General features: G+C 39.2%; 2 protein-coding genes across 4 annotated transcripts; both read left to right on the top strand.

Moving 5' to 3' along the window:
- The first annotated feature begins 499 nt into the window (after window positions 1–499).
- On the top strand, window positions 500–3424 carry pi15b (peptidase inhibitor 15b). Of its 3 annotated transcripts, none has more exons than XM_029704941.1 (6): window positions 500–587; window positions 830–1118; window positions 1613–1731; window positions 1902–2034; window positions 2203–2363; window positions 2678–3424. In XM_029704941.1, exons 2-6 carry the CDS (start codon window positions 852–854, stop codon window positions 2811–2813), a joined length of 816 nt encoding a protein of 271 aa, XP_029560801.1. In that variant the 5' UTR covers window positions 500–587; window positions 830–851; the 3' UTR covers window positions 2814–3424. The 3 variants fall into 3 exon arrangements, with proteins under 3 accessions (XP_029560801.1, XP_029560802.1, XP_029560803.1); XM_029704942.1 differs by having other exon boundaries at window positions 2227–2363; XM_029704943.1 differs by having other exon boundaries at window positions 2248–2363.
- A 1161-nt stretch (window positions 3425–4585) lies between these two features.
- LOC115157056 (cysteine-rich secretory protein LCCL domain-containing 1) lies at window positions 4586–14296 on the top strand. The gene is made up of 15 exons (XM_029704944.1): window positions 4586–5118; window positions 5535–5854; window positions 7867–7985; window positions 8246–8378; window positions 8478–8593; window positions 8750–8850; window positions 8947–9117; window positions 9264–9324; window positions 10106–10172; window positions 10778–10908; window positions 12219–12262; window positions 12353–12425; window positions 12518–12587; window positions 12773–12906; window positions 13351–14296. The coding sequence occupies exons 2-15, from the start codon at window positions 5597–5599 to the stop codon at window positions 13400–13402; spliced, it is 1530 nt and encodes a 509-aa protein (XP_029560804.1). The 5' UTR covers window positions 4586–5118; window positions 5535–5596; the 3' UTR covers window positions 13403–14296.
- The last annotated feature ends 816 nt before the right edge of the window (window positions 14297–15112 follow it).

A 15112-nucleotide genomic window follows, 5' to 3' on the forward strand; every position in this document is an offset into this window, starting at 1 on the left:
CGCTGAACAAGTGTAATCCTTCCATTACAATGAACATGACAAGAAACCCTAGGCACAGGAGACCTCAGACCAGGAAAATGACTTGCGATACTGTAGTTGGAAAATCTAAATCAGTGTTTGGTCTCTTCCAGACAAGGTTTTGTTGTTCAAGAGCATGAGCCTGATCCAATTTCAAATAAGAGCAGAAAGTTAACTGCATCATGGACTGACTAGTACAATATCATCAGGAACAACAAGCATGGCATTGTGATGCTGACAACCAACTGAGTGAAGTCATGAAGAAGACACCTTGCTATTACAGTAATATAAAGGATATAATCCTAACTTGACCTAAATGTAATGAAATTTGATTTACAATAAATAAGTATGCAATAAACAATGTTACAAGTAGCATACAAATGATATAATGCTGACATTAACACCTCAGACACGGTTTACCATATGCTCCTTGAGCAATGACAGATTATAAAAACCGTGGCCAAGGCAGAGGCATGTGGCAGTAGAGTGAGAGAGGGATTGAACAGAGTACGCAGAGAAGGGAATTGTACAACTTTGAACAGGCTCATCTGAGACTTTCTGAATTGCGGGTAAGACATTGGCTATTCAACAATGTATTTTGGATCAAACTTTCATGTTATATTTTGAATCTAATCAGGGAAGTGATAGTTTGAATAGTATAGTTATTTGCCAATTTTTTTTTTTTTAAGAATTGATGTGATCTTTCTACCTTTGCGTTTTTATTCAAGAGCATGACATAATTATTCATAGTAATGTAGGTTACTTGTTTTATTTCAAACGAGACTGTTATTTTCTTTGTTTTTCTTTACAGTACGTGACTAAACTGGAGAAGAATGAAAGGCATGTGCTATTTTACCAATGTGGTCCTGTTCTGCATAGCCCGTGGAGCAAGTGGATGGCTCATCCATAACTCAACAGATTCCACTTCAATATCCAATTTCACCGACATGAACTCAACGTTAAACGCGCAGGTGTCTGCGCTCATCCCCAAGTCTAGACGGAAACGCTGGATTTCGCAAAGCGACATGCTTGCCATCCTTGACTATCACAATAAAGTCCGAGCAAACGTCTTTCCACCTGCTGCAAATATGGAGTATATGGTGAATGCAAGTTTTAATTGAGATTCAATTGAAAATATTTTACATGCTAAACTAGTAGGCTACTTTTTATTTGAAATTTGTTGGCGTAATGTTGCCTTTGTGGTTTGATCTGATAACTTACTGTATAACTTTTTTGCCAATTAAAATGTAGGCATGCATCATGAGTCATGTTGCTACTATGGCTTGGTCTATGGCTTACCCTGCTGGAAACATAAGGTTACTACATAAAATCAGTGTGCTCATGGTCACAGAATAATATATATATTTTTAAAACATTTTGGGGGGGTGTTTCTGGCATCTATTCGATATCATTGCAAGAAGCTTTACTGTTTCTATTGGGTATCAAAATATAACTAATGAGCAGTTTTGTGCATTTTGTATTCATGCAAGTTAATTCAGGTAGATATTTTTGAGAGCAGCTCACAATGCATGGCTTTTGTGCACTTTTAGGTTCAATCTCAATGAATGCATTATTATGTCTGCAACACATACAGGTGTGGGACGAAGGCCTTGCCAGATCTGCTGAAGCCTGGGCAGCCACGTGTCTCTGGGAACATGGACCACCATTTCTACTGAGATACCTGGGACAGAACCTGTCGGTCAGAACAGGGGGGTATGTAAAGCCTGGGATGTGTCAATCATATATCAACTGACCACGTGTTGACACAATATTTTATTTGTTTTTATTGATTGAGGGGGATCCGAGCAATGCCATCTTTGAGTCCAACCTCATGCAATGTTGACTATGGCACAAAATGAATGTACTTGATGTGTTTCTTCCAGATATCGCTCCATTCTGCAGCTGGTCAAACCTTGGTATGACGAAGCCAAGGATTACATGTTTCCATACCCTCGTGACTGCAACCCCAGGTGTCCTATGAGGTGCTCTGCACCGATGTGTACACATTACACTCAGGTACAGTAGCCGTCTAGGCACTTCAGATTTGAGAATCTTTGGGGTAGTCTTCTCCTGACGAAGACCCTGATGAAGGTCTATTGACCTAAACATTGCTTCTACGAGATGAATTCAATCGTTTGTGCAGTATTCAGGATAACCAGGGTGCTGGAGTTTCTTCTTTTTCAGGAAAGTATTTTTTATCCTCAAAAGACTTCTCTGACTGATATTCAGATGGTGTGGGCTACGACGAACAGAGTTGGGTGTGCAGTTCAAACGTGCTATAGCATGGTTGTCTGGGGAGCCATGTGGAGACAAGCAACATACCTGGTCTGTAATTATTCCCCAAAGTGAGTCCTGCTTAATACCTTAACAAGCTCCACTTATCACAGCTGAATGATTGATATCCTCTCTCTTACATTTCAGAAGCACATTGTCAGACCGAATGAGAACAGATTTATAGGTGTTCACGTAAATTGATGTCATTATGAAAGCATCAAGGCTATTTTATGCATAATAACAAGTATAGCCGCTATTATGCTTTAGATTTGTCAAATGGGAAATGACAACTATATTAATTGAAATTGGAAAAGGATATGTTTAATGCCCAAGGGAGCATCTTTCAACTACAACAAGAATGACATTATTATTCTTTCTTTTCCAGGGGGAACTGGGTAGGAGAACCTCCCTACAGAGTTGGCATCCCATGTTCAGCATGCCCACCAAGCTACGGAGGCTCATGTAGTAACAACCTATGTTTCCCTGCAATAGCGTCCAACTACATGTACTGGTTCAAGTAAACCATTTAGACATCTGTTTTAATAATGTACTGTCAGATATCATAATTTCACATTGCTTCAAATGTCAGATGTATTTCCCACAAATACTTTATATGTACAATGTACCTTTTTATACAATTACACATTTTGAATTATAAGCAACATTTGATTTGGTTTTGAGATGTAAATGAGTATCATACAGCGTACAACTTATTGTTGTCTTACCATCATATTGATGGTCAAATGTGTTGATCAGCAATCATGGTGTTTTTGTTGGTGACTTTTGATTGACTATTTGGTACAGAGGTCAAACCTACAAATACTCCACTAAGGCAGTGGTTAATAAGCTTCCTCATAATTATAAAGACAAGAGTATGTTGGATCGATCGACCCCAGCTCACAGTACCATATGTCCGTAGCATTTTCAACATTGATAAATATCGTTTTATTAAAGATTTACTGTATTTTTGTAAGTACTTCTGAAGTGTTTTCCAGAACATTAATTACATGTTGTTGTTTTTATTTGCATGATGCTTCATATTTTTACACCATTGAATGTCACTTATATTTGTGTTCATGTAATTGCTATGGCCTGTTACCATTGTTATACAATAAAGACTGCTAAGCTGTAACTGAGTGTGTCTTGCTTGAGAAAGTGTGTTTGGAATGTCCAACTGCATCAGAAGAAGGTTTAGCAGCTGTAGTGATGAAAGGAGAACACCAGAGGGCAAGCCTGACAAAGTAAACCTTTTTTTCTCAAATCAAATTTTATTTGTCACATGGGCTACACAGTTTACAGCAGGTATAAAAGGTGCAGCGAAATAAACTCTGCCTGCAGTGGAATATTCCCTTGTGAATATTCAACAATGTCCCTGTGTGAAGACTGATAATTATGGACATTTTGCACATAAGTCACACAAAGACAAGTAATGAAATTAATTATAGGGAAAACAACACAGGAAAAGGTTATTTAGACACAATGTCAACTATCTGCTGAAATGTTCTGTACACTGCTAAATAAAATCAAAAGAATGTCCCTGGTCAACATCATCACAGAGAATTTGTTTAGGCCCAGCCCATAAGCCAATTATCTCTTGGACCTGTTCAGTTCCCCACTGACTTGGAGTCTTGCAGTGCTAGAACCCAATTGACCCCTAGCATGGAGTGTCTGCATCTCTACTGTAAAGCACTAAAGAGGACTATCAATGGGATTAAAATTCCCCTAGTAGGCAACTTTGAATTGGCAGTGGTACTTATTCACCCAAAATGTATTTGCTTGTACAAGTTACCCCATCAATGCAGTCACCTGGAAGCAACCATGGCACTGTACAGCAACTTGTTATAGGTCTTAGCTGGGCACTGACTTCATTTCCACCTGAGTGGACATTTCTTGGTCATGTGGGTTGATTCCTCTAGACATTTTACTAGGAAGGCAGGATTGAAGTCAGCATGACCTAAGGTGCTGAGAATCTGATGCCCAGGATAGCACTCATAAAACAGGGAGCACAGCATGCCCTCTACCCAGAGGATACCAGCTATCTCCATGATACCCACCTGAGGAACAGAGTCTGTTTCTCAAACTTGGGTTGATGTTTACTGAAGTGGAAAAAGCCTAATCAGTTTTGATGGGTTTGGCCATCGTTAAGCTGCAGAGCTCAGTTGGGTTGTGTTGCTCAACAAAGGCAGGGAATTTAGGAGGACAGCAAGTTCAGAGTGCAGCTTTTCTTAGTGTCATGGATGCAGGCACAACGTTAGAGAGGCTTGTAATAACATAGACAGTGATGTTTGGGGTGTACAGTACAGTAATAGTTCATTCATCCATTCAACTCAAATCCCATTACAGTAAATGTGATAACTGAACATCTCAAAATCTTACCAACAAATATAAACAGAAATACAATTCTAAAGAAATACTACATTTACATGTGAGTGTGCTCTCATTACCCAAAGTTTACCTTGCTGTAACTTGAGTGGGTTGGCTGGGATCAGAAGCAGTCTTCCAATAGTTCAATCTGGGAACACAAGAGGAGGCCAAGGGCGGGGTCTGCGGCGTTACGCATCGCTAAATCTAAATTTGGCATATAAACGCAGGGAGCGCTCGTACTTGAATGATTATACAGGTACGCTCTCAAGATTCCTTGGTGGATGTACGATATCCGAACTTACTTACTTATTACGTAAATGTAGGCTCCTGTAGATGTCCTAAATCTTAGGATGTATAAAGAGTAGCTCTCATGTTCACCATTCTGCTTCAATACAACTTTTGGAGCTGGACATTGTTTCCCGGGGATAGTTGACCAGATTGAACAAAACGTTTTGGTAAAAGGTACATTTAAAAATATATATATATATTCGACACTGGGACAACGAAAAATACTGTTGTGTCTTATAACTTTGTATTAATACAGGATCGGAGGTGAATTGCCTTGCCTTGTAGCCTGTGAGAGAATTTCACACGCAATACGCATGCTCCTGAAATATTGCATGTGCTTGGCAAAAACGTCTTTTTTGTGTGAACAGTGCAATTGACCTACTGTCAAGAGCTTAAATTACACCAAAGCTATGTACAGTATTACCGTTCTAATTCTAATGTATGATATTCTTGTGCCAGAGATGTGATAATTCATCAGTTCTCACATTCAAGTGAATGCATAAATCAATAACCAATAATATTAAACTGAATAAAGATCTCTGAATGCTTGACCAACCATCATATTGTATTTCATTTTTAATTTTGTTTAGCCAACAGAATACAGATTTTGTATTGGAGTGAATCACAGAGGCTGGAGAGGCTGATCGTCATCATGAAGGGTGTACCTCAGGACTGTCTGAGGGGGTTTGGGTTGCTATTCTTTGCCCAAACAGTACTTTCTATGGTGATCCCTAACTCTACTCACCTGGAGGCCATACTGGAGAAGTATATGAACAAAGATGATGAGTGGTGGGTGTCCAAACAGAGAGGGAAGAGAGCCATCACTGAGGGTGATATGCACCTCATCCTCGATTTGCACAACAAGCTCAGAGGTCAAGTTTATCCTCAAGCTTCAAATATGGAGTATATGGTAAGAAAGCTAAACCAGGACCAACTGTGTCTGCTATATTTATGTTATGTTTAGGTTTTCCTAAGATTGACTGTAGGCAATTGGAATATGACTCTTGCTCGTACTGAAGAAGGAGATTGTACAGTACTACAGATTGAAGCAAGTGTTAGTTACTTATTTTGCACTCATACTTCATCTAAGCTAACGGATGATACTTGCTCATAGACTCAAGACATCTAGGCCTGAGAATCTGGAACATTCTCAAATCCATTCAACCAGAATGGTTTCAGCAGATCATATTTGGAAAGTCAGGGCCAATGCAGAGGTTTCACACCAAGCTCTGGGAGCCAGTGGTGTAAAGTAACTAAGTCAAAATACTTTGACGTACTACTTAAGTAGTTTTTTAGAAGTATCTGTACTTTACTTGAGAATTTATCTTTTGGACAAGTTTTACTTTTACAACACTACATTCCTAAAGAAAATATGTACATTTATTCCCATACATTTTCCCTGACACCCAAAATAACTTTTGAATGCTCAGGCAGGACAGCAGTATGGTCCAATTCACAACACACCTACCAGTATAATGCGTTGTCATCCAAACCGCCTCTGATCTGGCAGATTCACTTAATCTTAATGTACAAATTGCATTTGTACATTTTTGTCTAAGTGTTGGAGTATGCCCCTGGCTGTCTGTAAATTTAAAACATAAGAAAGTTTGGTTTGCTTCATTAATATAAGGAATTTGATATCTAGCATTTACTTTTTACTTTTAAGTATGACAATTGAGGGAATTTTCCACAACTATACTTAAGTTAAACCAAATATTTTTACTCAAGTAGTATTTTACTGGGTGACGTTCACTTTTACTTGAGCCATATTCTATTAAGGTATCTTTACTCTTACTCAAGTATGAAAATTGTGTACTTTTCCCACCACTGCTGGGAGCAGAGAGCTCAAATAGATCAAAACCTAAAAGCAAGCCTGACCAACAGCCAAGCAATAAAGCCAGTATGTCACTGCCCCTGTCAAACCTCGAGCTCTGGCTCCTGCCTTGGCAACCAACCAGCTCTCTCTTCCACTGTTATTGTGCACTCTGCCTCAACCATTTAAAGTCACATCTTCATATATTAGTCTTTATTTAATCTTTGCATTTCCTTTGGCAACAAAGATGGATCTGTGTTGACTCAAGCTTTTAACAGTTGAGCATCATCCTTTGAAGTATGGTTGATCAAATATAGGTTTCTACAAAGGATTCCTGGAAGCAATGTAAAGTACTGTTCCCAGATGGAGGGGTTAACTGTAAATGTTGAGAAGAACACAAAGGATTTGCCTTTTAGAGGACATCATTTCGATGTCTTAATGTAAATATCCAACACTATTTGGATAATTTGGACGATTTCCATGTATAAACGGAGATTAGTATCCAGGCCTACACTATGTCCATTTCCTTCATGCCCACTGCACTAACCCTAAGCAGTGCATAATGCAGATATCACTAATGTAATGTACTACACATGGAAGACATTAGGACTGTACAGGGCAGCCGACTGGCACCTTTTGAAAATGAACCTTGATGGGTGTTAGTGCAATTAAACAGCAGAACAGCAGCACACTACACCTATTCTTCTAATGGACAATTTTACTACAGCTTGGCAGAAACATTAGAATTCCTCACATCATATCTACTTAGCTCTTTGGCAGAAACAAGTGGTGCACAAATAGTTTATAGTGTCAATTGACCCAATACAAGATCTGTATCATGTGCAGATTGGTGCACTTTAGTGCAGAGTTGATGCAAAGAGGCCAGTAGTACTAAAAATGCCTTCAGGTTCCTCAATGCTTTCTGGGAAGAATGCTAAGATTTGCATTTACAATGTTTGTTTATCAAGAATTTTGTATTTCTAGAGTCTAAGTAACACTAATACAAGCACTTTTAAGAGTTTTAGTCTCAGTAGCTCTCACACCAATCTGATGTGCCTGCAGATATGCGTTTAGCTTATCAGAATAACTCTGACTTTCACATTTGAAAGGTTTGGGATACGGAGCTGGAGAGGAGTGCTGAACACTGGACACACACCTGTCTGTGGGAGCATGGACCACAACACATGCTAACCCAGATTGGACAGAACCTGGGTGCCCACTGGGGAAGGTTTGTATGGTAACAGGAGAGATGACCAGTTTGATTATATGCATTATGTCATTATACAGTAATACTGTATGTACATTTCCTAACATGATTACTCCTTGATACTTTGTTTTAGGTGGCTTTAACAGGATGAATGACAGTTGTGGGGTCATATAAACTCATGTGGCAACAAATGTGTGATTAAACAGTGGAGTACAGAGTACTGATATATTGCCATGGGTTGTGTCCAGTTAGTTCAATTGTTTTGTTTCCACTTTCCTCAGAGACCGACCACCAACATTTCACGTCCAAGCCTGGTATGATGAAGTGAGAGACTACAGCTATCCCTATCCACAGGAATGTAACCCACACTGCCCTTTCAGATGCTCTGGTCCCGTCTGCACTCACTACACACAGGTAAGAGTTTCCTATGACAATATCATAACACTTTATTTAAGCCCAGAGAAGTCTGAGAGGACCATTATCTGAAGGTAGCTACTTTGTCTCTCTTTGCAGATGGTTTGGGCAACAAGCAGCCATATTGGATGCGCTATCAATGTGTGCTACAATATGAATGTGTGGGGCATGATTTGGACTAAAGCTGTGTACTTGGTTTGCAACTACTCACCGCCGTAAGTTTTCCGGTTTAAAAAAAGATATTCTTATGTTTGTCCCCCCTACAAAAATGTTTTATTAAGTTGAAATTGCTGTATATTATGTAGTGTATTGGAACTGGGAGGGGTTGGGCCAAAAGGTTCAGTGTGTTTTATGATGTAATTTGTGTGCAGGGGAAACTGGTGGGGGCATGCCCCATACAAACATGGCAGCCCGTGCTCTGCCTGTCCGCCCAGCTACGGTGGAGGCTGTAGGGACAATCTCTGCTACAAAGGTAGGCTGCTTTTTTGGTGCAAAACCCATTGGTTGCTTTTCACATTTTTGTTTTGCAGGGCATAAAACATGTGATGTGGCTCTTGTTCTTCTTCAGAGAACGGAGTACAGAGACGTCCTGCCCCTGAACTAGAAGAGACAAATTACATTGAGCCGGAGCCACAGCCAGAACCGAGGGCCCAAGAGCCTCGGGCGAGACCACTGCCACCAACACCATCATCCAATGACAACGTGGAGAGGAATGAGTTGGTCAGCACAGTGCAAATGTGTAAGAATTGATCTCTCGTTTGATTGCACTGTATTTCATACACAATGTCATTGTACAGTAGGACATGTCTGTCACCAGACAGATAAGTCTATATTTGGAATGATTGCCAGAAGATCTAAGTGAGATTGGTTTTCTTGTTTTTAAAGGTCAACAGATGGACTGTGAGACCAAGCTGCGTGATCGTTGTAAAGGAACCACTTGTAATAGGTAGGCCGAAATTGTAAAGGAAAAGCTAGTAATACTGTCGGTAGGCCGAAATTGTAAAGGAAAAGCTAGTAATACTGTCGGTAGGCCGAAATTGTAAAGGAAACGCTAGTAATACTGTAGGTAGGCCTACATTGAAAAGGAAACACTAGTAATACTGTAGGTAGGCCTACATTGAAAAGGAAACACTAGTAATACTGTAGGTATGCCTAAATTGAAAAGGAAACACTAGTAATACTATAGGTAGGCCTACATTGAAAAGGAAACACTAGTAATACTGTAGGTAGGCCTAAATTGAAAAGGAAACACTAGTAATACTATAGGTAGGCCTACATTGAAAAGGAAACACTAGTAATACTGTAGGTAGGCCTAAGTTGTAATGGAAACACTAGTAATACTGTAGGTAGGCCTAAATTGAAAAGGAAACACTAGTAATACTGTAGGTAGGCCTAAACTAAAGGAAACACTAGTAATACTGTAGGTAGGCCTACGTTGTAAAGGAAACACTAGTAATACTGTAGGTAGGCCTACGTTGTAAAGGAAACACTAGTAATACTGTAGGTAGGCCTACGTTGTAAAGGAAACACTAGTAATACTGTAGGTAGGCCTACGTTGTAAAGGAAACACTAGTAATACTGTAGGTAGGCCTACGTTGTAAAGGAAACACTAGTAATACTGTAGGTAGATCTAAGTTGTTCCTAAAGTCGATGCTGTCACTTACGAGTTCTTACTCATTCCTGTGAATCGGTCAAAGCTGAGTTATAACTATTGTTTCTTCTTGCAGGTACGAGTGTCCTCCTGGATGCTTGTCTAGCCCAGGAAAAGTAATAGGGACTGGGTATTATGATATGGTACGAAAAGAAAACACTATTTTCTATCTGTCAATTTGTTTTGTCTATTCTCAGTGCACAAGTTGTGGGATATAAAATAATGATATAAAACAACTTTAGTCATTTTGCTCACATATTCTAATTCTTGAACAGTATTGGATAACAGTCCTCAGTGCGGGAGTTGAACAGTTGGGGATGGCCATAGTATACTGTCATAATACTTTATATAAAGCAGGGTTCCCCAACTAAATTCAACTGCAGGCCGAGGATGGTCGGGGGGCCAGAACATAATTATAAATCATTTGTACACTGCAAATTGACCACAATAAGAGAAGCGCAAACCGATATAGTACCTGACAAAAACGTAATGATTACATTGGGATACATTCACATATCTCTCTATTTATGTGTGGGAAAACTTGGGCACAGATTTCCTCAAATAAAATCACTTGGAGCTGATTTCCTGGTGTTTTTACAGTGTTTTATGTCCAACAATGAAAATTCACACAAAAAAAAATGAATATGCTCAGTAAACTTGGGGGGGCCAAATAAAATGATTTGGTCCGCGGGCCGCCAGTTTGGGAACCCTGGTATAAAGAGTAGTGAAACATGTTTTCATTTTTCAGCAATCAAGTGTTTGCGGAGCTGGTTTACACGCTGGAATCATAGACGATGGTGGAGGCTGGCTGGACATTACAAGACAAGGAAGAAAATCACATTTCACAAAGTCATACAAAAATGGTGTTCAGTCTGTTGCGTGAGTTCAAATTGTACTCACTCCACTGTGTTTGTTTTACTCACACCATTATGTCTGTTTTACTCACTCCACTATGTCTGTTTTACTCACTCCACTATGTTTGTTTTACTCACACCATTATGTCTGTTTTACTCACTCCATTATGTCTGTTTTACTCACTCCACTATGTCTGTTTTACTCACTCCACTATGTCTGTTTTACTCACTCCATTGTGTCTGTTTTACTCACTCCATTATGTCTGTTTTACTCACTCCATTGTGTCTGTTTTACTCACTCCATTGTGTCTGTTTTACTCACTCCATTATGTCTGTTTTACTCACTCCATTATGTCTGTTTTACTCACTCCATTATGTCTGTTTTACTCACTCCATTATGTCTGTTTTACTCACTCCATTGTGTTTGTTTTACTCACTCCATTATGTCTGTTTTACTCACTCCATTATGTCTGTTTTACTCACTCCATTATATCTGTTTTACTCACTCCACTATGTTTGTTTTACTCACTCCATTATGTGTGTTTTACTCACTCCATTATGTCTGTTTTACTCACTCCATTATGTCTGTTTTACTCACTCCATTATGTCTGTTTTACTCACTCCATTGTGTCTGTTTTACTCACTCCATTATGTCTGTTTTACTCACTCCATTGTGTCTGTTTTACTCACTCCACTATGTTTGTTTTACTCACTCCACTATGTCTGTTTTACTCACTCCATTATGTCTGTTTTACTCACACCATTATGTATGTTTTACTCACTCCATTGTGTCTGTTTTACTCACTCCATTGTGTCTGTTTTACTCACTCCATTATGTCTGTTTTACTCACTCCACTATGTCTGTTTTACTCACTCCATTATGTCTGTTTTACTCACTCCATTATGTCTGTTTTACTCACTCCACTATGTCTGTTTTACTCACTCCATTATGTCTGTTTTACTCACTCCACTATGTCTGTTTTACTCACTCCATTATGTCTGTTTTACTCACTCCATTATGTCTGTTTTACTCACTCCACTATGTCTGTTTTACTCACTCCATTATGTCTGTTTTACTCACTCCACTATGTCTGTTTTACTCACTCCATTATGTCTGTTTTACTCACTCCATTATGTCTGTTTTACTCACTCCATTATGTCTGTTTTACTCACTCCATTATGTCTGTTTTACTCACTCCATTATGTCTGTTTTACTCACTCCACTATGTCTGTTTTACTCACTCCATTATGTCTGTTTTACTCACTCCATTGTGTTTGTCATAAAGCCAAATCAACAAGTGACACGTTTTCACACCAAATGATTGAAATTTACAGGATGAACAGGAGTGCAAATGCCTTCAACGTATTTACCGTACCAGGTATGTCTGGTCTACTATCATGTTGTGAACCTTTATGTCTCAGTAGTGCATGTATTGTTTGAATGACATTGTGGCATCTTTGCTCCTCAGTAAAAGCAGTCACATGTGAGACCACCGTTGCACGGTTCTGTCCCTACAAAAAACCTGCACGGCACTGTCCAAGGTAAAGAAAGAGGTCACTTTCTAATACCTTCTACTGTAAAGTTAATTGGTTTGGATAGGTACTGTGTTTAAAATATTTTTTTCCCCCACCAGGATGTATTGCCCCCGCAATTGTCTGCATGAGACCCGTGCCAGAGTCATTGGAACACAATGGTATTCGGATGTAAGTCCTTGTATGTATGTATGTATGTATGTATGTATGTATGTATGTATGTATGTATGTATGTATGTATGTATGTATGTATGTATGTATGTATGTACTGTATGTCTGACAATGGCCTCCAAATATTTTATTTCTCTCATAGAACAGGCCTATGTTTTACGCTAACCTACCTTGTTTTTTTCTAGAAATCCAGTATATGTCGAGCAGCCATCCATGCTGGTGTCATTCAGAATGACTCAGGAGGCTACCTGGATGTGCAGCCCGTGGACAAGAGGAGACAGTACAGCGGTAGCTATCAGAACGGAATCTCTTCAGAAAGGTAAGGGACGTGAATAAGGGAAACGCAGGCCAATTGTGGGGTTTTGACTCTGTTGCAAATGCTTTTGGATGCGTAATGGGTAGAGACCAGGATTTTTTCCTGGTCGGCTCATGTGGTCAGAAAAACTCTTTGCCTTGTCAGATTTGGGGTGGCAGGTAGCCTAGTGGTTAGAGCATTGGACTAGTAACCGCAAGGTTGTAAGATCGAATCCCTGAGCTGACAAGGTAAAAATCTGTCGTTCTGCCCCTGAACAAGGCAGTTAACCCACTGTTCCTAGGCCCTCATTGAAAATAAGAATTTGTTCTTAACTGACTTGCCTAGTTAAATAAAGGTCAAATATACATTATAGGCTAGTATCAGTGTCATATACTGTACCTTGGCTTGACTATGAAAACTGTTCTTAGCTGAATGCAAACTTACACAAGTGTCCATTCTTCCTCCCAGCCTACAGAATCCCTCAGGTGGCAAAGCATTCAGAGTATTTGCAGTCATTTGAATCCACATTGCAAGGACACTGGCAATGAAAATGAGCACTTCTCATTTAACACCCAGTCATTTCACGGCCAGTAATTACACTGCTTATGGTTTCCCTCTCTTCCTAAGCTGCACCTCAGCTTCTCAAGGCTGTTCAATTCACTTTGATCACAACATATATAAAGATACACTGATCAAATGTAGATCTTTTAAGACTGTATATTGGATGTATATAACATGTTGTAAATAAGTTGAATGTCTAACAAGTGCAATCTCTCATAGATATTTGTATCAGAACAGAAAAATACGTAATGTGCATGCATGGTAAAGGTTTTAATTCTATGATATTTCAAATCTTGTATTGTTTTTTTTAATTTGTAAGTATTTTATACATTTTGATGACTGATGTTGATGTTATATTTCATGCTACAAAATTGTATAGCCTTTATTCATAGATTTTTACAGTTGAAGCCTGGCTGGCCAGGAGTGCGTCAGAGAATTTCATAGCACGAACCACATGGTGAGACACTCAAAATATGCATTATTTATTTACATTTGTGAAGAAATCATTGTTATCAATGGTCAATTCTGGAAGGATAGTTTGGACTTTCATAGCATGTCTTTTAGCTGAACATACAGTATAGCAATTATTATATGTTTCATTGATTGCTACTGTTCATAATACAGTAGCTGTATGGTATGTAGTTTATAAAGCACTACCTCACGTTGTTAGAAAGGCACCATTAATGTACTGGAAACTACTGGTACCCTGTCTGGATGGCAGAGAGAGTACTGTCTTACTGTCCTAGATCCAACATGTGTTTGCCAGGTTCACAGGGCATTACTGTGTGATAAAGGGCTAAATCCTGGTGTATTCAGTAGTAGCTTTTCATATTTCTACAGCCCCCCCCCCCCCCCCCCCCCCCCCCCCAAAAAAAATAAAAAACACCGACAACAATTATCTGGTTGAAACATTAATATTTTTTATATACATTATACAGCTATTACACATGTTCATCTATCCACAGAACTCAGGCACTCATATTCAACATTTCAAAAACAGAATTTGTAGAAAGCCCATATCCTTTCCAGGCAGGAGCAGTAAAGAATGAAAGCTGAGCAAGCCCTTATGTTAAACTACTCGGGCCCACTGGCTGTGCGCTAGGTAGAGCAGACAAAGAGTGACTTTGTGTGTGTTGATCTCGATCTCACTTCCCTGGATGCATTTCCCCCACGCCTGCCACAGATGTGGTCAACCCCAGCTGAAAGGTCTCTGTCAGTCACCCGAACACACACATACCCTCTGTGGGATGCTTTATGTAAGGGTTGAGATTCAAGTTCAGTATATTTTACCCAATAGTTTCGTCTGAAAGGAGTTTGCTTCGGATAACACATTTTAACTAATGCTGTAACTTTTTTAAAGGGGCAAGATCATATCTAAGATAATGTACTGTATTCTCTCATTTTGTCAGAAGCTCTTGTTAGACTATATAGTCAGTCAACATAAGAGATAGTTAAATATTAAAGCTGTAAGTGGGTCAGACTTACTTCAATATGGAATAGAAACAAGGGAATCCAACAGGACAGACTTATTGACCTTTATCCATAAACTTTTATCCATTCTTTAGAAATAGATATTACATACTAGCTTCCATTGCTAGTGCAAAGCTATGGTTAATACATTGTATACACTGTACTGTAGTGGTGACCCATTATAACACACAACCCCCAC

Source organism: Salmo trutta, chromosome 21 (assembly GCF_901001165.1).
Source record: "Salmo trutta chromosome 21, fSalTru1.1, whole genome shotgun sequence".
In the NCBI taxonomy this organism is placed as follows: Eukaryota; Metazoa; Chordata; class Actinopteri; order Salmoniformes; family Salmonidae; genus Salmo; species Salmo trutta.

Coding starts and splice junctions, on each gene's coding strand:
- pi15b (XM_029704941.1), top strand. CDS start 852: ATGAAAGGCATGTGCTATTTTACCAATGTGGTCCTGTTCTGCATAGCC. Junction 1,732..1,901: donor CTGTCGGTCAGAACAGGGGG/GTATGTAAAGCC, acceptor TGTTTCTTCCAG/ATATCGCTCCATTCTGCAGC. Junction 2,364..2,677: donor GTCTGTAATTATTCCCCAAA/GTGAGTCCTGCT, acceptor TTTCTTTTCCAG/GGGGAACTGGGTAGGAGAAC.
- LOC115157056 (XM_029704944.1), top strand. CDS start 5,597: ATGAAGGGTGTACCTCAGGACTGTCTGAGGGGGTTTGGGTTGCTATTC. Junction 7,986..8,245: donor CTGGGTGCCCACTGGGGAAG/GTTTGTATGGTA, acceptor CACTTTCCTCAG/AGACCGACCACCAACATTTC. Junction 10,173..10,777: donor GGACTGGGTATTATGATATG/GTACGAAAAGAA, acceptor TTCATTTTTCAG/CAATCAAGTGTTTGCGGAGC.